Here is a 21,547-nt window from a genome sequence, read left to right on the forward strand (position 1 = left end):
AACAAAAATAAAACTATGGCACAAGACGCTCCAAATAGAACTCATATCATTTGATGAATAAAAATATAGCTCCAAGTAATATACCGATAGATTGTAAACGAAAGAGGGGATGCCATCCGGGGCATCCCAAGCTTAGACGCTTGGGTTTTCCTTAAATATTACCTTGGGGAACTTCCGACCGGCAGTTAACGACCATTAACGACGCGACGTCAACGCTATCGGCCAGCGAGCGATCAGCCACGTCAAAACGAGCTCAAAATTTTGCTCAGTGGTTTTTGCCACTGTAAGAATTTCGGTTTGGTGCAAAATGCCATGAATCATAAACTGATGATTTTTCGCTAATCCTGACACGAATGTGGTAGTTCTGTGCATAACTCCATCACGGATCATCTTTTTATTATTATTATTTTTCCTTTTTTTCTCTTCTTGTCCACCAATCACATACATGTGATCGGGCGTATAGGAGAAAATAGTGAGACATGGTTGCGTGGATGAACAGATAGAAAGTGAAAACAAACACGTATGGACACTGATCCGGCGCGTCGGCATGCGTTTGAGGGGTCAAATTTGCTCGGTCCGGCTGTAGATGAGCATAGTATGTTCATCTAATCTCTACCTAATCTTTCCCTACTAATAAAACAGCTAATGCTTCTGGTCATCCGTCGCTGTCATTTTTGCAAAAAAGTTCCCCTATTTTCCCGAAATTAACGCGCAGTCCTACTTAAATTGTAGATAACGTTTGTTTTTTTGCAAAAAACACCCTGCCTCTACTGAACCGCTTGTCGCCGGCGTCGACACCGCACAAGCAAGGCAGGGGATGCGTCGCGGCGGACGTGAGCGCTGCCAGAGCCCAGGAATGGGGCGAGGTGTCGCGACTGGCGTTGTAGAGCGCGGCGTACAGAGGCGTCGCGGCGGGCGTTGAAGGCCGCGGTGGACCGAGGCGTCGCGGCGGCGGACGCGGTCAACTGGGAGCTTGCCCTCGAGGCTGAGGAGGCCGCCACGTTGCCGACACGGGCGGGCACGGTGACGGTGAACTCCGGCCAGATCCGGGCACGGGAACGACAAGGGCAATGGAGGCCGGCCGGATCTGTAGGCCGTGGGGTGGAAACGGGGCAGGGCGGCGACGCTGCTCACCTGGGGCGGGGAAAGAGAGGTTAGAGAGAGACAAGAGGAAGGGGGGGCGAGGGGAAACGGGGTAGGGCAGCGGCGCTGCTCACCTGGGGCGGCGGCGGCGCTCGGCTCCGGCGGGGTGGCCGGCCGCATCTGTAGGCCGCGGGGCAAGGCGGCGCATCGGCTGGCGAGGGAGCTCCAGGCGTCCATGGGAGAGAGAGAGAGGTTAGAGAGAGACAAAAGGAAAGGGGAGCAGGGGGAAGCGGGGTAGGGCGGCGGCGGTGCTCGGCTCCGGCGAGCGGCGCAGCAGCGGGGCGGAGCGTACGCAGGCGTGGGGCGGCGCGACGGCGAGGCCGGGCGCTGGTGAGGCGCCTTCTCAGGTGGAAGAACGAGGGAAGAAGGACAGGGAGAGCGTGCCCCGGGAGACTGAGATGAGGCAGAGGGTGAGGACACATAGGGGAAGCTTTGCAGGGGAAACAGGGAGAGGCAACAGCGGCCCATCAGCAAAAAGGCAACAGCGGCGTGCAGCACCGGGCTTGGCCAAGGTGGCCACGGACCCGCGGTGAAGCCTCTGATGTGGTGGAGGCAGGAACTTGCCCTGGTCATCCTTGATTTGGCTCGCCGAGGGTGGAGCTTTGCTGGGGATTAGGTGAGGCGACGGAGGTGGGTTGGGACTTGAGGCGACAAAGGTGGAGCAACCTGTGGTGCTCCTCCATCTAGAAGCACCGAGGAGCGGCGTGGTAGGCTGGGGGCGTTGGCTGTGTTGGGAGGATAAAGTAGAAAACTAGTGATGGCAAGGGCGTTGGCTGTGTTGGTGGGCACCGGGCTGGTTTTCTGATCGATCCACGAGCTCGGCAGTAATCGCAGTATAATGATACTTTTTTGTCTTTGAGATGAAAAAAAGTAGTATACCTCATCTAATATATAATGCTACTGTTGAAAGGTGCTATTTAAATACAGAAAACTCTAGAAATTAGTAAATGCGTAGGTCTTTTGACCTATTTAGTTACTCCCTCCGTTTTTATTTAGTCTGCATATTAAATTTGACTGAAATCAAACTTTGCAAAGTTTGACCAAGTTTATAGAAAATAATATAAACATTTAGCATAAGAAATCTATATGATGTGAAAGTACATTCAATAATGAATGTAATGATATTGATTTGTTATTGTATATGTTAATATTTTTTCTCTAAACTTTATCAAAGTTTACAAAGCTTGACTTTGATCAAAGTTAATACGCGGAGTAAATAAAAACGGAGTATGTATTACTCACACACAGAGGGATAGAGTAATAAGAAAAATAAGAGGTCCTTGCTCGCCCGGTTTCGTCCAATATTTAGTAAATTCGTCTAGGATCGAATCAAATTAGAGCGAGCAATTCATCTACAATTCCGAGAAGAACAAAGGGGATCCATCAACAGAAGTTCAGACTCACTATGATGTGTATGATGTATAAACACACCGCCAGCTATCACGTGATGAAATTCAATATTCCTACTATAAAAAGTTTTTATCGAGCACGGCCATGATAGGAAGATGCCACCAACATCCGCGGGCAAGCGGTGGTGCTGAGTCTACCGTAGAGGGCAGGTTCGGTCATGGAGTGGCTATCACTCCAGATGGCATGCCACTAGCCACACAGACAATCATCCGTGCTGCCCTGGACAATAAGGATTTAACCAGCAAGGCTCTGCGATGGTTAGTAGAACACTTCCTCCAATGATCCAACTGGCAGTTGCGCCGCAAGGTGAGTGGTGGATGGGCATTGTAATTTTTTTCCCGTCGCAACGCACGGGCATTTTTGCTAGTCTCTATCTCTACCTACTAATAAACCAGCGACTATGTCGTCGGCGCTTTTGCAACATAGTCCCTGCGGTTTAGAGTATTCAACCCGCAGTCCATATAAATAAAAGTTAACCGAACCGGTCTGAGATAAAAGAAAAAAAAACCCTGCCTCCCGATGTCATCTCGACCTCCAGACTCGAGCGCTTCGCCGCCTCCCGCCGGCCGCCCCCCTCTCCCCCCGTCACCGCGCGCCGCCACCGACGCCGTGGCCGTTGGCGGCTCCCCCCGCCCCTGCTACCATGGTGCCGCCGGGACTCCTCCCCGCTGCTGAAATTCCCCATCGCCATCCCAAGGGCCTCGCCCGCCGCGCTCCCCTGGACCCTGAGCGCCGCCGCCCCAGCCACCCTCGAGCCTCCACCAGGTGACCCCAGGCGCCGCTGATCCCGTGTGCTGCTGCTCGAAGATTCCCCTGCTTGCTGCCCTCTCCCTCCCACTCCACGGTGCACGGGGCAGGGGGAACTGGGTGGCGGCGGCGGCATGATCTCCGGTAAGCGGCGGGGCCTAGCGGCGGGGCCGGGATCCGGTGGCGGCGGCAAGCTCCTGTAGGTAGGCGACGAGCGAGAGAGAGGGATTGAGAGAAGGGGAGAGAGATGGAAGGAAGGAGAAGAAGACGAGCATGGGCAGTGGGGCGTAGGAGAGAGAGAGGGCGGAGGCAAGGAGGATAAGGACAGATGGCAGGGGGCGGCCTGTGTGATTGCTCCGGTGATGGCGTCCGGCGTAGGTTCATACCTCGGCGCGCAGCCGCAATCCCTCCCCTCCACCGTCTCCACGTGGTGTAGGCTGCTGCAATCTCGCTATCCCAGCGATATCCCAGATGCGCGCCACAGCCAGCCAACAAGACCACTATGTAGCTCAGGCCCAGAATTGGTCAATTTTATACAGCTGCAATACACAACGACACACAAAATAGATGCTCCTAGGCTCGATCTTTCTACTGCAACATACTCGCCCAATACTTATTATCGCACTTTTCTCAACTAACCATACTCTGTCCCTTGAGGAGGATTTCAGGGGAGATCGACTACTGTAAGTCTGACGATAACAAGAGGCTGATATTTGAGCTGGACTCTTGCGGACAACAGGTTCAGGAGCTCCAAGCCAACAACGGCCATTGCCTTGAAAAAGATGTAAGATTTCTACTATCTAGCTTCTGTCACAAGATTTGCTATAGCCTGTTATTTTGTATGGCAGTCAGTTTTGTTGTAAGAATGAGTAATAGATCTATTGTTCAATTCTTGTTTGAGATAGAATACAAGTTATGTTAAATATTCAATGTTTATTGAACATGACCATAGTGGAAAAGGCTTTAAAGATAAGAGATGAGATATTTTTTCCTTTAACAGTTCAATTTCTGAAAAAAATTCAACACAATAGCCGAATTTATTCCAATTTTCACATATAATACTTGCCGCTAAGAACTTATAGGTATATGCTTTCACATGCAGTCCTGTCTTTGCTAACACGTATGGTGTCAGTTTAGAAAGACCTACGTAATGTTGTTTTGATTCTTGGCTTTAGGGGAAAAGGGATAGGTTCAGAAAATATTTATCTAGAATAGATGTATATTTATGTAAGAGGATAGATGTACTTACTTACAGAACTACAGTTTGCTGCAGTTGCTAGGGACTGTAGATTACGGTTCTAATTAATTCTTTTGCATTTCAGTCTGTCATTCATTGTTACTTGAATGTTTCTCTTTTTGTGATCTCCCATAGAAGCTTTTTGTTTGTTTTTTCACTAGAACAGCTCTACACGCCTTGTGAAATTTCTGATGTAGTTTGGAAATATGAGTGAGAACTGCAAGTACGTTGATACTGCCCTCTATGTATTGAATCCAAGGATTTTTTTTTAATATATATTCTTTTTGTTAATTTCAAGGGAGGAAGAGAACTCCAGTACTATGGTAATGTTCTTGATTCTGATTCTCCATGATTGATAATGTTGTTTAGGACCCTAAGCTTTGTCATGGCTGATTTAAATAGGCACAGCTGGTTTAGAAGGAAAGCACTGCTACTAATTTTAGAACTAGGATGTCGTATTTGACAGCTGTCAGGTATTGCTTATTTGCATTGTAAGATCACAATTCTAAGGTTAATCTTTTTAGTTGTGTAGCATTGCATATTTGGGTCCTTGAATTCTCTCCTCGAAGATCAACGCATTTGGTCAGATTTGGCTTATTTAATAATTAGCAAACAATAAATATTGAACATCTATTCAGTGCGACATTTCTTACGGATGGTCAGGTCGACAGCGGCAACATCGTCTTCATTGTACCAAGGTGCTGCTACTACTACAACGGCAACCTCCTACTTCCCGAACATGACCATTGCAGCTATCCTTGCTGTAAATTTTGTCTCTTTTCTTTCTCATAAATTATGGACATATGGGCATTCTGATCAGGTAACATTCTTCTCTAAGATTTGATATTTGAAGCATGATGTTTGCGATCAGGTAATTTTCCTAGGGTCTTTCAGATGTCAATGTTGATGGAAAATACACATGTTGCATACCTTTTTTGAAATCAGAAGTGGATACTAACATTTCACATCATGACATTGTAGTTTATAGTGCTAAGCTTGACTCCTCCATGGTTATAATAATGGACTTACAGTGAGTTGATTTGTAGTTAACTTTGTCATTAAGTGGCTGGCTTTTATCTGAACAATGCAGTCTTGCATTCTCTAGGGAGCCAGAGCAAGTCCTTCCTTCCGATTTGAATTTGGGGATTCGATGATTTCTGTCGGATATATCATGTCTATTTGATCAGAAAACATGAGATGCAAAACATGTTTTTCCAGCAGAAATGAATTCATGGACTGGAACTCCTACAGATTTGAAGTTGCATGCTGGATCGACTGCATATTTTATTAAGGGTTTATCAGTTCATCATTCCCATTAGTTCAATCGTGGTGAGAAACATATGCACGTTTTTATGTCAAAAGCTGTGAATATTTTTTCTCATAGTGTAAGTAAACTGATGATGCATGTCATGGCTAAGGATTTGGTTCCAACAGAAGCAACACATATTCATCTTGCCTACTGTCAGTCTCATTTTCCTGATCCTACACTTGAGCTAAGAATTCATTGCCCTTTTTTTAACAGGCTGCAGTAACGAGTTTGCCACTACTTCAATGGATATAATGGAGCATAGTCGTCATTATGTATGCAAAAGCATGTATCAAAATTTGAATTACCACGGCGCATTTAATTCTCTTGGAGTACTAAACAGTCATGCGGCTCTCCACAGATTTCTTCCAAATGCCTTGCAAAGTTCCGCAGAGAACAAGCTATCTCGGAATTTCTTCCAAATGCAGCAAGTTCCGAGCAAGCAAAACTATACTCTGTAAATAATCTTCCTGAACCAGAGTTCTTAATTTTCTTTCTATTTTTACCTTTTCCTGTACTGGATTTTAATGTACTGAACACTCTCCTTAATCAATGGGAGCAACACCTGATTGCCTTCATATAAAGAAACACAATGTAAACACATAATATACGATGTATAGCTAGCAGGAACAGGACAAAAATGCTGCTCGAAGGTGAGTGGAAGTGCATGATTTTCTAGATTTATTTTCTTGACAGAAGTTGCTATATTCTCAATATACGTCACAGTTGTAATCATTTAAAGCAGCAAATCAGTTATAGAGTTGTAGTAATGCAAGTGATTAAAATCCCTTGCTAATTAAAATTGTAGTTTTTTTATTTCACCGTAATGTTTTTTTGGAGAACGATCATGCATGTTTCTAATACATAGGTTGAGATAAGTAGACGAAGGTTCAGTGAACACACGAGTATGACAGCCATATCATTTCCAGTAAAAAAAAGTGTTGAGATATTTAGCTCCCGTACAATCAGTATGAATTTATATCTATATGTGAACAAATAATTTTAGGCTGAAGATCACTAGAACCAGCATGAAAAATTGACCTCTCAAAACATGAAAACAGTGGCTTACTTCAGCCGTCAAGCTTAAGAGTGGTTCACAATTAACAGCTGAGTTCACAAATGTGGCTCAACTTGAATTGTTTTATGTTGGACATTATAATTTTTGTGAGGTTTTGTTGTTCGCCCGTTGCAACGCACGGGCACTAGTAATAATAAAGCAATTTGGGTTTCTGTCATTCGTTGTCGCCGTTTTTACAAAAACATCCTTATAGTTTTTGGTAATTAAACCCGCAGTCCCTTTTTAAGTTGAAAAAACGTTTCGTTTAGAAATTTTACCAGGAAAACCTTGTGGTTTCCTGTATTCAACCGGCGGTCCTTTTAATGTGAGAAAATCGCAAGGAAGACAGGCGGGTCTGGGCGCAGCGTCGAGGGATCTGGCGGCTGGTGCGGCGGCTTGCTCCAGTGGCCGCGGTGTCCTGCTCATCCAGAGAAACAGGGCATGAGGGAGAGAGGAAAGAGATGAAAAAGGAGAAGGAGCAGGGGCGCAAGGTGAGGGAGAGGGATCTGGCGGGTGGTGCGGGGGGCTTCGGTGGCGGCGGCGTCCTTCTCATCCAGAGAAAGGGAGAGACAGGGCGTGAGGGAGATAGGAAAGAGAGGAAGAAAGGAGAAGGAGAGGGGGCGCAAGGTGAGGGAGATGGTCGCCGGCGGTGGCGCCCCCGGTGACCGGCCGGCGGCAGGCCCGATGGTGTCTGGAGTTTTGGACACCTGCGCGAGCTACCCTGCTGCTGCTAATTCTTCTCTGCCCACGCCTCTGCTGCTGCTCCTTCTACTCCTCAGATGCCCATGCTTGCTCTGAAACAATCATTGTTGAAGGTGAAGTTCTTTTACAGAACAATGTAAAATATGTTACGCAGAGGAACTATGTTAGCTGAAGTGGTTGCTAAGTTGTTTCAACAAATGAAGATGAGGTTTGATGCTTAATTGTGCTTGCAGGACTAAAGGGCATGATTTCTGGACCACAGATGATGCATTTTATTGGCAGGCACAATCAAGGGCCCATCATCTTTCTGCTATAGGTTCAACACAAACAACAGCTATCTTGTATTTACAATCTACCACTTTTAGCAACTAATTTTTGGCTGAATTAAAGTTTTTGGATGGTTACTGTCCCAGGAGCGACTGAACAATTGCAAAAATCTAAGCAAGAAGAAGATAGTTGACCCCACGGACTGCCCCATGTGCATGCAGGCATCCGAAGACTGCACTCATCTGTTCTTGTTCTGCCCCAATGTTAGACCGATCTAGACAGCCACTGGTATCAACCACAAATGCAGAGACATCAAAGATGTTTGGGTGTTTAATCCCCCAACTCCACTTCCAGCTTCTCTGCAAACTTTCATGACGCTGTTGGTTCTTTGGAAAATCTTGGACTCCAGGAATGCATGGGTTTCAGGAAAAATCGACTCTCACCAGTCGATGTACTAAAATGATGTTGGTCTTTGGCCTGATTTCTTCTCCTTAAGGTAAACGATTGTCCTGTAATACCCCTATTTCTCCTTAAGTGAAAATTCAGGTGGGGAAGCCCCCATCCCCCCTCCTACATCACCTAGCCTGGTATCGTAACAAGTTTTATTTTGAATGTCTGGAACGTCTAGAAACTTTTCACTAAGTGCCCTCACAAATCTTATAAGTAAATGATGTTCTCTATGAATTTTTATTTTACAAGCTGCAACTATGTTACGATTTTCTCCCCTGCCTGCAAGTTGGTACAGAGCCGAAACCCAACTGTCTTCCAATGGAGGTTTGTGCAAATGGAGGCCAAGTTGCTGTTGTGGTGGTATGGTTGGTAGGTTATGGTTTCACGTTCCACTGCAGATTAAGAAGGCTCTCAAGGGTCTGAGAGTTGAGGTCTCCCACCGAGGAGAGGTGCGCAGGAAGTACCGCATCAATGGCTTGACAAAGCAGTCTAGCAGAGATTTGACCGGCGAAACCAAGACTGTGAGGGACTACTTTCGAGAAACCTGCAAGCTGCAACTAAGTTACGATTTTCTCCCCTGCCTGCAAGTTGGTACAGAGCAGAAACCCAACTATCTTCCAATGGAGGTTTGTGCATTGGAGGCCAAGTTGCTGCTGTGGTGGTATGGCAAGACTGTGAACTCAACTCATCGGCTGTGGCAAAATGATCTCCCTACAAGTACTAACTAATTTGCATATATGCTCTGGTTCTCATGTTACTATATGAATTAGGTGCCTCCAAATAAATTCTCAAAAATAGAAGTTTTAAAAAATAAGTTAGTTCGGATTTAGCACGCGGGTCTTGTTGCAATTGCTTGCGTCAATTCTAGCTCATTTCTTTGTATTCTCTTAGTTAGTTCATTATTCAGGCTCTGCTACTTATCATCATTTATTATTTCTTCACATGCATTATTCTGAACCTTGAGTCCATCTTCACATGCATTTGTTGTTCTGATATATCATAAGTTTGAGCCCAACTCTTCGGTTGTTTTTTGAACCTTTGACATATATTACCTGATTGGTACATTTGCTCGATGGAGGACCTACCGGAGGCTCTGGTGACAGAGATTCTCAAGAGGATCACCAAACTCTCTTTCCCTTGTGTCAAAGCAGCTCTACAAAATAGAGGGGAATCAAAGGGGTGCTATCCACGTTGGTTCCGATCTTTGCACTGCTAGAAAACCACTGACATCATTGTGCACCTGGTTCCCGAATTTGCGGAAATTTGAAATCAATTACTCTGGCTGGATACCAGAGTTGTGCAAATGGAAGCCAAGTTTCTGCTGTGGTGGTATGGTAACTGGTAAGATTGAACTCAACCCATCGGCTGTGGCAAAATGATCTCCCTACAAGTACTAACTAATTTGCATACATACTCTGATTCTCATGTTACTGTATGAATTAGGTGTCTCCAAATAAGTTCTCAAAAAAATAAAAAATAAAAATAAGTTGGTTCAGAATCAGCACGTGGCTCTTGTTGCAATTGCTTGCATCAATTCTAGCTCATTTCTTTGTATTCTCTTAGTTAGTTCATTATTCAGGCTCTACTACTTATCATCATTTTTGGCCCAGGAAAACAGTGTCATGATTTATAAACTAAATGAAAATATTATCCTCAGCTGAGTGTCTTTGCTGAGGGTCAATTTCTTTAGGAGCAGGCAAAACCGCCTCGATGCAGAGAGATCTGCCATACATGCACCGTTGTCTCGAAACACTTTACTTCATTGTGTGCTTTACTGACTGAATAACTACTTCTGATTCTTGTCAAAGGTTGAAGCTGTGAAGAAGATAATCAAGTACGTATGATGCAGTTTAGGAGAGTTGTCAAAGAGCATGGTTAGTTTGTTCTGTTATAGTACTAAATTCATAGATGGTGGTGTAGCTGTACTGTTATGTCGTGTTCAGCAGCGATAAGACCATTGCTCTTCATGTTTTTAGTTTAATCTGTACTAATTCAGAAAGATTAGTCACATATTGGTCGTTGTTAGCCACCTGAAGTTAATGGGAGAGGAAGGAGCATGAGTGGTCTTTTCTTTTCGTTTCACAAATTAACCACAAGTTAAATGCAGGGTGAGAGCATGTGCAGATTAATTTTTTACCGACTGGAACAGGCTATCAAAGATTGTTCTATCTGTCTTGGAAAAATGTGTTCAAAGTGAATTCTTTCAAGAGCTGATCCTATTTATTAACTTATGTAAGTCCTTAGATTCTATGGCCGCAATCCAGAAGCTTTATGAGATTTGCCAAGTATATTATGAAAAACGGTCGTCATCTCCTGAAGCCGTCGAAAATGTTTGTGTCGTATTAGTTAAGAACTACATGGAGAATTGACACTAACCAAACTAAATGCCTTACTATTGATTACCCACATATTATATTGTGAGCATGGGATGTATTTCTATGCTTGGAGAAAAACACATTATTATTAATTACATTATATTTCATTATTGGATGTGTTCCTATACTATCTTGAATAAACAGAAACTTCATATATAATTACCCGAGCAGGTGCGCCACATTGTTCTTTTTATTTTATTTTGTAGTAACAAAAGGGCAATGGCACTCACATTTGAATATCCACATCGTCGACTGGCGGGCCGAAGGAGGGCACCCTAGAGCGGATGCCCACTCAACCGGGCCTTGGCAAGGACACCTGCCTCATGCCGTTGCACGCTCATGTGCTCTACTATTCTGAATCGTTGGGCAGATGAGGAGTAGGAGGCCATGGGTGGCATTGGGTCTGACCAATGGCTTGAGGACCTTCTTGACAACAAGATTACCGTGCCATGCTGTCGTGTTGGGTCATCACGGTGACCATGGACAGTCGGGCTTCATGGTGGGGCTGGGATGGACCCCTGGTAGGATCGTAGGCAATGTCGCTTGCTCTGCCACGTCATTATACGCGATCCAGGGCAAGAGGATATCAACCAGGACACAGTTGTATCCCCATTGCAACGCAGAGGTTTCATATAACAAAAGATATTATTCTCTAATATGAATCTGTAAGAAAAGATATGTCATACATTTGTGGAAATTGATAATGTAAGCTAATCTCAAAACTTTATTTCAAGATTGATTACTCGGTGGTGCTAACTTCCATTTTCTCAAAACAGGATGTGCATGCTATTTCTGAAAAGAGAAGCTTCTATGTTGGCTGGCATCCCTGGTGGTAGTTTAAGATATCTAGCAAATGAAAGGGCGCCTCATAATTCATTGGATATAGACCAGTAGGGTCAATTACATATAGTTGGCTGTAAATGACTTTCAGTTTCTAGCTTAAATATAGTTTTAGATATCTAGATATGTACTCTTTAACAGTATGATGTGCTTGATGGTGGCCCTATGTGTTGGTTGAAATTATCACGTTCTTTACGAGCAGTTGCAGTGCTCTTATTATTTTATTTCCACAAATATCATCACATTTTCCCTCAATCTTAAGATATGAACTATGCTGCTCCTCCTGGCCTGTGTGTTGCTTCCGCTGGATGATGCTCTGTTTTATGTTTGTTTGGACAAGGTCCAAGACCTGGCTGATGTACAGTTTTGACATACAATGATCTGCATATGTATGTCTTTATTTGGGTTATAGACAGGATACAAATATTGTATGTCAGTGTGGAACACCGTACGCCTTTTAACTCATTCTAGGTGTTCATTCAATCTGAATTGTGCTGTTTTATTTAGCCTATGCTAGCTTGTGATTTCTTGTGCTGCAAGCTGTAGTTAATTTTCCGTAACTGACGTCTTTGATCCTGCAGTTGGGTAATGCACTTGTGATCATTTTTCTTACTCTGCTGTCAGTATCACTGGTCTTGGGGTTCAGATTTTGTCAATATCAAAATCTAGGTACTTACCAGCAAACGAGTTATTGATCTATTTACTTAGTCAAGTTCATTTCTGTTATGTTCTTCAGTCAAGCTTCAGATTCTAGCCTTGATTAAATGGCAATGATATTCTCCAAAACCTACTAAGGTCAGAAATCCTGCCACCCAACAGGATGGTTTGCCAACTGCTGCTCAGTGTGTGTCAGCCATTCATTAGCATTGGAATTTGCCGGAGCGGCCCGATGCAGCGGCTGCCATGGACGGAGGCCTTGCACTTGGCCGGCACGCCGATGCAGAGGAGGCGCGAGGGAGACGAGAGGAGCACGGGGAAGAAGGAGGAGGCGGCGGAGAAGGGTTCATCACCAGCGTGGCAGCGCTCTCCCGTCGGAGTGGCGGCCGAGGGCCGCGAGGCTGGCGGGATCTCGCAACGACAGTGTCTCCTTTTTTTGAGAGCGTGCGTGTTTTTGAGTAGGCCGAGTCGTTTGGGCCAAGCCCAAAAAGTGCCAAAAACAATTGCAGATAAAATATATTTTTCAAAAAACAAAAATTCTGAAAAAAACATTTTTTAGAAAAAAGTTCTCAAAAACATTCTTACCCCTAAAATAACATTCTTTTCAAGAAAAACATGTGTTCAAAAAATATTCTTTTTTAGGGAAATGTTCAAATTTCATAAAAACGTTAATTCTTCTTAAAAAAGTATTACAATTTTTATGTAAACATTAACTTTAAAAAATAAGAAAATTTTAACATTTAACATTATCATCGACGTTTATTAAAATTGGATATAATAGATGGTGCACAATGGCACATGAAGCAGGCTGCACACAAAAAATGCGGATAAAATATATTTTTCGAAAAATAAAACATTATTAAAATTATATTATACAGAAGTATGCTTTTAACCCTAAAAAACAAAACATTCTTACCCCTAAAATATCATTATTTTCAAGAAAAACATGTGTTAAAAAATGTTCTTTTTCAGAGAAATGTTCAAAATTCATAAAAATGTTAACTATTCTTAAAAACTATTCTAATTTTTATGTAAACGTTAAATTTTATTTTAAAAAAAAGAAAATTTTAACCTTTAACCTTATCATTGACGTTTATTACAATTAAATATAAAAGATGGTGCATAATGTCACATGAAGCAGGTTGTGCCTCTTTTTTTGTCCGGTGCAACGCACGGGCATTTGTCCTAGTGTTGCTAAACTGAATTAAGCTTAACCAGAAATAGCGTAAACTCTAACTTAAACTCCATGCGCTGTTATCATCAGTTGATCGTTTTTTGAGATTTTTTTCATTTTAATTAAATGAAAGGGCCGTTTTCCGTCATTCCGTGATGACTCCTCCCGAATCGTAGAGTAGATTGTAGAAAAGAAAGAAGGGAAAAGAATATGAGAAAGAAACAGGCCACGCCGGGCTAAAGCACGCTAGGCGACGTGCGGGCGCCGAATTGTTTAGCCCCGGGCAGGGACAGCGAAACAACCGTACGCCGCTTAAAACGCACAGAAACGACCATTTCTCGTGGCCCGTCCCGTCCCCTGCCTTTGGAGTTTTCCGCCACCGCTGCCGGTGACGAAACACTCGTGGAATCCATCCACACATTTCGCCGGTCGTGAGATGTGCCTTGCCCCGCGCCGCCGCCCACCCAATTCCCATCCACAGATAGATATTCACCCCTCGGCTCATCACTGTCTCCCCGATGCGCACCGCCGTCACCTGCGACCAGCCCCGTGCCCGCCTGCTGTGCGGGTAGTGCCCATCATCCACCGCGCATCGGAGCGCACGGTGTCGTGTCAAAGTCCGGGCTTGTCGCCTTGCCTCCCTCCCCTTCCCCCCTCTCGCCATCTCCCAAGCGGGCCTACTGCCCACCGGCTGCCGCCTCCCAGAGAAAAACGAGCTCAAATCCGCTGTTTTTTTCTTTTCTCGACTTGCTCCTGCTCGCTCGGCCCTGGCCATTTATGCGCGGACACACGTTCTTACCAGCAATAAACAACGCCAGCGGGGCCGATCGTTGCTGATTCCGCATCCCGATCCGCGGCTCCTCATCAAGAGTCGTCGTCGTCACTCCGGCTCCTCGCGGCCGGTTCTTTGCTTGCCTCCAAGAAACCGTCGGCTTGGCCTCTCATTCCCGTCCCAAATCCGTCCTGTTAATAGGCCGAGCTCAGCTTCTTGCATTAGCTTCTCGGGGCTGCTGCTCGCTGCCGATTCCAGCGTTGATTCGGGTTGGAGTTTTGGGACAGGTGCTGCAAGCAATGGCGGAGGTGCGGAGCCGGGTGCGGGGGTTCCTGCGGAACCGGTGGCTGGTGTTCGTGGCGGCGATGTGGATGCAGTCGGTCGCCGGGGTGGGGTACCTGTTCGGCAGCCTGTCGCCGGCGATCAAGTCCTCGCTGGGCTACAACCAGCGCCAGGTGGCCAGCCTCGGCGTCGCCAAGGATCTGGGCGACAGCGTCGGCTTCCTCGCCGGCACGCTCTGCGCCGTGCTCCCGCTCTGGGCCGCGCTCCTCATCGGCGCCGCGCAGAACCTCGTCGGGTACGGTTGGGTCTGGCTCGCCGTCACTCACCGCGTCCCCGTGCCACCGCTCTGGGCGGTAAGATCCGTTACCTGGCCCTCCAATCATTATAGTCCTCCCATTTCCTTCTCCTTCCTGCAATAGCAATGCTTCCATGGCCGCATCAAACCTTCCTGTTCTTGGAGCCTCATGTGCTGCTGCAGATTGAGCTGATTTTTTTTTCTTCTAATGCTAAGAAAATTCCCTGTGACTTTTGTGCTAATTGAAGCGTGCACGATGCTGTGATGGAAGAAACTCATGTTCTACTACTGTGCTTCGTATAATTAAGTTGTACGTACGGTTGAAGCTTCCGGATTTGGATTGGAAACTAATCATGTCTTCTTCCTTCAATTATGCCACAGTACTTCCCTTTAGTTAACACGCGAGACCAGTTTGCTCATCATCTGAAAGCATACATGGGTCAGTCAATCACGCATCCTAACTGCACGCCTGTCTCCAATGATGGAGGGTCGCTATTCGACTTCCATTTACAAAAGAAAAGGCCGTGAATTTCTTGTTTTGGAACACCGTTGCTGTTGGACTTCAATGCTTTCTGTTCCTCCAAAATGTTGAAAGCTATGTTCAGAAATATTTGCTAGATTTTTATTGGCTCAAAACAGTTAAAACTGTTTCTGCTGTGTGTACTAAGAATATTCTAACACGCGGCATGTTGAATATGCTTCCGAGTCATCGGTGTGCACCTATATTATTCTTGGGAAGTCTTAGTGGTCGCTTTCTCGCCTCCCATGTTTCTTTAGTTAACCTTCATTATCTAATATCCTGAAAAACACTGAGGTTTGATATAGTTCATGTCAATTAACAATGTTCAACCTGAAAATTTCACTCTGTACTACTATTATCAGCCTGTCCAATACAGCCGCAACAGAATTTAACATCTCCATTGAGTTTCCAAGATTAGGATTGTGAGTTAATCATTTCCTATGTTTTGCTTTACAAATTAATTTGCTATGTGAAACATCAAAGCAACAGAGGATGACTTCAGTCTTCAGTAAAATACTGAAAACACAGAATTAGTGTCATTGTCTGTCTGAAGGTGGAGGAGACTTAATATTCATTTGTACTTCTAATTTTAAACGCACTAATTTCCATCTCCACATTTCTGTTTGCGGCATTTGGAAACCTGGACCATTCCATAATTTCTGTAGTATCTAATCTGACCTTTGTTTACATTCTTATTCCTTCAATTAGATTTGTCGGCTCTTGCACTAAATTCCCCCGTCTCTCCGCAGATGTGCATGCTAATCTTTGTTGGAAATAATGGTGAGACATACTTCAATACTGCTGCACTCGTCTCATGTGTTCAGAACTTTCCCAAGAACCGTGGACCAATCGTTGGTATCCTCAAGGGATTTGCTGGTTTGAGTGGTGCAATCTTAACACAGGTTTATGCAATAATGCACACGCCTGATGATGCTGCACTGATATTCATGGTTGCTGTTGGCCCAACATTGGTAGTCATCGCTTTAATGTTCATTGTTAGACCAGTTAATGGTCACAGACAAGTACGGCCGTCTGATGGTACAAGTTTCACGTTTGTATACAGCGTCTGCTTAGTCTTGGCCGCCTATCTGATGGGTGTGATGCTGCTGGAAGACCTTGTTGGCTTGAGCCACTCATTGACAATCTTGTGTACCATCATTCTGATGGTTCTTTTGCTAGTTCCAATAGTCATCCCTGTAATGCTCAGCTTCTTCTCAAATGACGACGAGAGTGCCTACACAGCACTGTTAACATCACCTCGGAGAGAAGAAGCAAGTGGTTCAGTATCGTCTGAAGAGCAAGAAGTTATACTCAGCGAGGTGGACGAGCAAAAGCCGAAAGAAATTGATCTACTTCCAGCCTCTGAAAGGCAAAAGAGGATTGCCGAATTGCAGGCTAAGCTATTCCAGGCTGCTGCTGTTGGCGCCGTCAGGGTTAAAAGGAGGAAAGGTCCACGACGAGGAGAGGATTTCACATTACTGCAGGCAATGATCAAGGCAGATTTTTGGCTTCTATTTTTCTCCCTTCTGTTGGGGTCAGGATCAGGACTTACTGTGATCGATAATCTTGGGCAAATGAGTCAGTCATTGGGTTTTGAGGATTCTCACATTTTTGTGTCAATGATTAGCATTTGGAACTTCCTTGGACGTATTTCTGGGGGCTTCTTGTCAGAGATTATTGTCAAGTAAGAACTATTGAGGCACCTCTTTGCTGAACTTTTCATCTCATCTAGGAGTTTAGTTCATATGGAAGAGTGCATTCTCCAATGGAGAGTGTGTTCTGCATCACTGATTTAATGTTCATGCTGACTAAGCTTCTTCTCAAAATACATGAACTAGAACTATAACAAAACCTTTACCCATTTCAGTTGTTATTGGTTGAATATCTTTTGAATGATACAGCAGTTTTTAGTGGTATCATCACAATTGGTTCCTAATCTGTTAAAAACAAAAAGGCACTAGCCTTGGAAATTCAAAGCAAACAAGAATACATCTCAAAACACATATCGAACTGATAAAATTATTAGACGAGTGAGCCAACAAAAAGAATAAAACTGATGGCAGGCAGCTAATAGGCAACATCCGAATTATCCTTTTGTCGATCATGAGCAGTATTCTTCTGAATAATTAATTAAGTAGTGACTGAGTTGCTCTGTTCATATTGAGACTAAAATTCCAACAGCTCGAATACAGGGGCTATTTTTGTTGAGAAACATGTCCCCGGTTGTTCTCATTTTTTGTTTGCTCTCTTGTTTCTTCAGGGATTACGCATATCCAAGGGCAATTGCCTTGGCGACAGCTCAAGTATTCATGGCAATTGGACACTTCATCTTCGCAATGGGTTGGCCGGGCACGATGTACATTGGCACATTGCTTATCGGGCTTGGGTACGGCGCCCACTGGGCGATCGTGCCAGCTGCTGCCTCTGAACTGTTTGGCGTGAAGAATTTCGGAGCATTGTACAACTTCCTTACAGTTGCAAACCCCGCAGGCTCCCTGGTTTTCTCGGGCATCATTGCCAGTGGCATCTATGACTACGAAGCCAGGAAGCAAGCTAACCATAACCACTCAACATTACTGGGAATGGTCTCCGACGTCACTCCGGCGCTGAAGTGCGAGGGCTCCATCTGCTTCTTCATCTCGTCAATGATCATGTCAGGGTTCTGCATCATTGCTGCCGCCCTGAGCTTGATCCTGGTCCACCGGACGAAGATCGTGTACACGAATCTGTACGGTAAACCCCGGACATGAGAGGTCAAAGGTCATTGAGGAACTGATCAAAGCTACAGGTATCAAAGCAGAAGGGTGAAGTTTTTTTTTTTTTTTTTGCGTCTTCCTTCTGTTTATGGACTTCGCATATTCTTATGGTGTCAAAACCACGGCTACTGGTGGCTACGGATGGGAAATTCAGTGTCATGAAGCATTGAAGCGTATGACGTTTTTGTGCGTTTTGTCCGAACTTCTTCGGTGTTTTTGGGGGGATATGAACTTCTTCAGTGTTGAGCTGGAACTTTGCATATACATGTGGTCTGTTCTATGTTTCATCAAGGCTGTTGAAAACTTGAAATGCAATAAATTGTCTCAGCTCTGCAAATTGGAGAGCTCAACCTTGTACATGGGCACCTGGTGTCCCAAGTCTGAGAGAAACCACATGATAGCTGCGTATTTGTTTCCTATGAATCTGGCTGGAGCACTGTCTTTTATTTATAAAGATTGTCTGGGCTGCCTCCCCAGTATATGTTTAAATTTTTCTGATCAATCTATGTTCTACTAGTTACTAGTAGTAGTTTTTTTCCCCGCTAGGAATTTCTTTATTTCGTTCGTAGTGGATGCAGTAGTGCTTTGGGCAGTATGCAGTACACTCACTAGATATATGCAGGTCAATAGTGGTAGAAAAACACTGCAACAAAGTCAATAGAAAATACTGTACAATGGAAACTAGTATAAAGAGACGCAGCACAAAAATGCAGTAGAAACTGAAAAACTAGGGTAAAGATTTCCTCCAACAAAACAAAAACTAGTGTAAAGATGTAGTATTACAAAGATGTGGGAGCATGTTAAGATGGAAATAAAAATCCAAAAATGGTACGTCTGGACACACAAAAGTAGAACCTCTACTACCTAAAAGAAACAGAGTGTTCCGTTTCCCCTCTTACGTTTCCCCTTCGTCCAACCATCTCGTACAAGCCCCCTCTCCCCTTCAGCGATTTTCTTTTCTCCCTCCATCGGTTTTCTCCCTGCCGGTTTTATCCTCATCTGGCCGGACAAACCGACTGTATCTTTGGTAAACATATAATGCACGTAAGGTAACCAAAGGCAATCAATCCAAAAGCAATCAATTCATGCATGGCAATCAATTCATTCATGACGGTGATCAATATCCTTCAATTATCAAGACCATGTCACGCCCAAGTTTCCTCCCAATTAATCAATCTATGGCACGTTGTTTTCCATCACGCTGCAGCCGCCGCGGGCGCCGCCTTCGCATCTACCCTTTCGAAGGGCACCGCCTCCATGGTCGCCGTTGCCTCGACCTCCCGCACGCCTAGCACCGCCGCAAGTCATCGGCTTTCCTTCTGTTTTGGGTTTTTCCTCGCCGGATTTTCCATTAAAACCAGCCCATGCGTTCCACTTACCCTAGCGTCGCCGTCCCGATGCTGCAGTACAACGCCGGTAGCCAACTCTTCACGATGCGAGGCCCTCTCGTCACGCCGCCGCCGCCAGCCCACCTCCTCGTGATCTAGCCAATACCTTCCCCCGTGCGGCGTCCCACTCTTCGCGCAGCAGCCCCCATAGATGAGTCCCCGATCCCCTCGCATGAATGTTGTCCTGCTCCACGGCCTCCTGCAGCTGGTCCTGCCGTGTGTTGCGGACATGCAGCAGTCTCCCCGAGGTCCTGCCCCGTTTCGTGTCGCCTCGCCGAGATCCTACCAGTCTCGCATCCCCGACGGCCTTCCTTCACGGTTGCAGTTTGAACAGGTTGCCTTTTTCTTCTTAGTTCGGAAAATATTTTCTTGTACGTAGTGTGTGTTTGCATGTTCCAAATAAGCATATAACTAAATTAATGAGATATTTCTATTACAGACATTTGTAGAAGAAATTCGGCACCTTGTCAGTCCAACACTAGGATTGGCACTTTCCTTAAGAAATATCCCCAAACTTCACCAGTTTAAAAGGGATCGTTGTTGTACAATGACCCGAAATATGGCTGGCTGATTTGGTTGCAGAAGGTTTTCTCATCAGAGAAAAAACGAGGTTGCTGTAGTTCAGCGGCTGAAGAACTTGGTGTCCATGATTGGAATTTTGAATATGCATGCATTATGGCCATGTAATGTACGTGTGTGATTAACAAGTTAATCCCTGCACAGGTCAAAAGAGACGGTGACCAGCAACGGTGTGAGGCGACGGCGGAAGTGTGTCAGTGATTGTGGCCATGCTGGGTCCAAGATGAGGGTGAGGTGCCGCAAGCGGCTAACTTGCCAAGGTATATATCTCTTTAGTTGTGTAAAGGTTTCTACTTTATATATCCATTTTAGCTGCACAAATGGTATTGTCCATCAGTGTCCATTGTATGCTTGAGGAGAATGTTGGAATGACATAACACGGCAAAGTGAGAAACATAGAAAGCAAGCTGAAAGCTTGAAAACTTCAAAGATTTTGTGACACTAAAAAATTATTTATACACATTAATTTTAGCTTGAAATTTGAAAGAGTAATATTTTTATTTAATATGTAGTGCAGTTGTCGTAGGCGCCATTGCAGATCGCTGCCATTACCACCACCAGGCAAGGCTAGCGAGGAGTAGCAACATGTCGTCGGTTCCTTGAAGTGAGACGAGTTTCACTGTCCGATTAATTGTTAGACAAACTTTGCTAGACATAGCTATGAGAGGGCTTGGGGATGGATCAAGGTCTGAACGACATGTCTATCAGCTGTGAGATTTTTGTGAACATTCAAGGTCATCAAGTCTTGGGGATCGGCCATCTACGAGAGGATTTGGTGATGGATCAAGGCCTGAACGTGATGCTAGATGTAGGCATGTAGCTATGAGAGGACTTGGGGATGGATCAATGTCTGAATGTAACGCATACATGTCTATCTATATGGGATGGATCAAGGTCTGAACGCCTTCGCAATCTTGTTCAGCAGCCTATGCCTCCTGACTCTTTCTCAATGGCGCTGCTCGAGATTTGGATCGGTGACATTGCCATTGGAGCAATGGACGAAGTGGTTCCAAGAGGTTGACACGCTGGTGGAGGACATTTTGGAGGGAGTCACTGAATGGGGATCTGTCCATCGCTGCCGCTGCAGCTGCAGTGCTGGCACGCAGAGATCAGGGGGAAGGTGGGCATCGTCGAGACTCGAGACCCACTTGAGCCTCATGCAGGAGGACCTCTCCCAACTCCAAATAAGAACACATCTACATACTTTCATAAACAATATGTCGAAGAAGTTCTCTGCTCGTTAGCTCAAAGTGAAGGAGGTGGTTGCATTGTTCGCTATGAAGCATAATCACTCCTCCAACATGACAACTAATTGATTTACACTATCTCCTCTTTGTAGTTTCTTCATGCCAAGTTCCTTGTCAAAAGGGAGGATATGAATGGAGGGTAGATCAAGTAGAAGCATACAACAGTCAATTATCATGTTCTCTTTCAGTAGGATTGCTTTTCAGGTAATATGTGAGACTAAGATCTTTTTATGTTGATTTTTTTACTTTTGAAGATTTCATAAAAACTTGCATGCGAGTTTTGCATTAAGGTGCTAAGGAAGATCGTCTACTCCATTCATCAAAAAATACTTGTCAGATAGAT

At 44.8% G+C, this 21,547-nt stretch overlaps 1 protein-coding gene and 3 long non-coding RNA genes across 20 annotated transcripts; 3 read left to right on the forward strand and 1 right to left on the reverse strand.

The window, feature by feature from the left end:
• Positions 1-362: 362 nt before the first annotated feature.
• LOC123159658 (uncharacterized) lies at positions 363-1,894 on the reverse strand. The gene is made up of 2 exons (XR_006479840.1): positions 1,218-1,894; positions 363-1,134 (listed from the first exon to the last, which is right to left on the reverse strand). It is a non-coding gene; the product is annotated as an uncharacterized lncRNA (long non-coding RNA).
• Positions 1,895-3,074: 1,180 nt separating this feature from the next.
• On the forward strand, positions 3,075-11,789 carry LOC123155484 (uncharacterized). Of its 17 annotated transcripts, none has more exons than XR_006477439.1 (7): positions 3,075-5,866; positions 6,060-7,715; positions 7,836-7,918; positions 8,016-9,660; positions 10,128-10,193; positions 10,427-10,551; positions 10,901-11,789. It is a non-coding gene; the product is annotated as an uncharacterized lncRNA (long non-coding RNA). The 17 variants fall into 17 exon arrangements; XR_006477442.1 differs by having other exon boundaries at positions 11,471-11,789; XR_006477435.1 differs by having other exon boundaries at positions 10,427-11,789.
• Positions 11,790-13,838: 2,049 nt separating this feature from the next.
• LOC123157357 (protein NUCLEAR FUSION DEFECTIVE 4) lies at positions 13,839-18,413 on the forward strand. The gene is made up of 3 exons (XM_044575616.1): positions 13,839-14,772; positions 15,984-16,918; positions 17,495-18,413. Exons 1-3 carry the CDS (start codon positions 14,437-14,439, stop codon positions 17,982-17,984), a joined length of 1,761 nt encoding a protein of 586 aa, XP_044431551.1. The 5' UTR covers positions 13,839-14,436; the 3' UTR covers positions 17,985-18,413.
• Positions 18,414-18,612: 199 nt separating this feature from the next.
• LOC123157358 (uncharacterized) lies at positions 18,613-20,449 on the forward strand. Its single transcript, XR_006478960.1, has 2 exons — positions 18,613-19,712; positions 20,102-20,449. It is a non-coding gene; the product is annotated as an uncharacterized lncRNA (long non-coding RNA).
• The last annotated feature ends 1,098 nt before the right edge of the window (positions 20,450-21,547 follow it).

Source organism: Triticum aestivum, chromosome 7B (genome assembly GCF_018294505.1).
Source record: "Triticum aestivum cultivar Chinese Spring chromosome 7B, IWGSC CS RefSeq v2.1, whole genome shotgun sequence".
NCBI lineage: Eukaryota > Viridiplantae > Streptophyta > Magnoliopsida > Poales > Poaceae > Triticum > Triticum aestivum.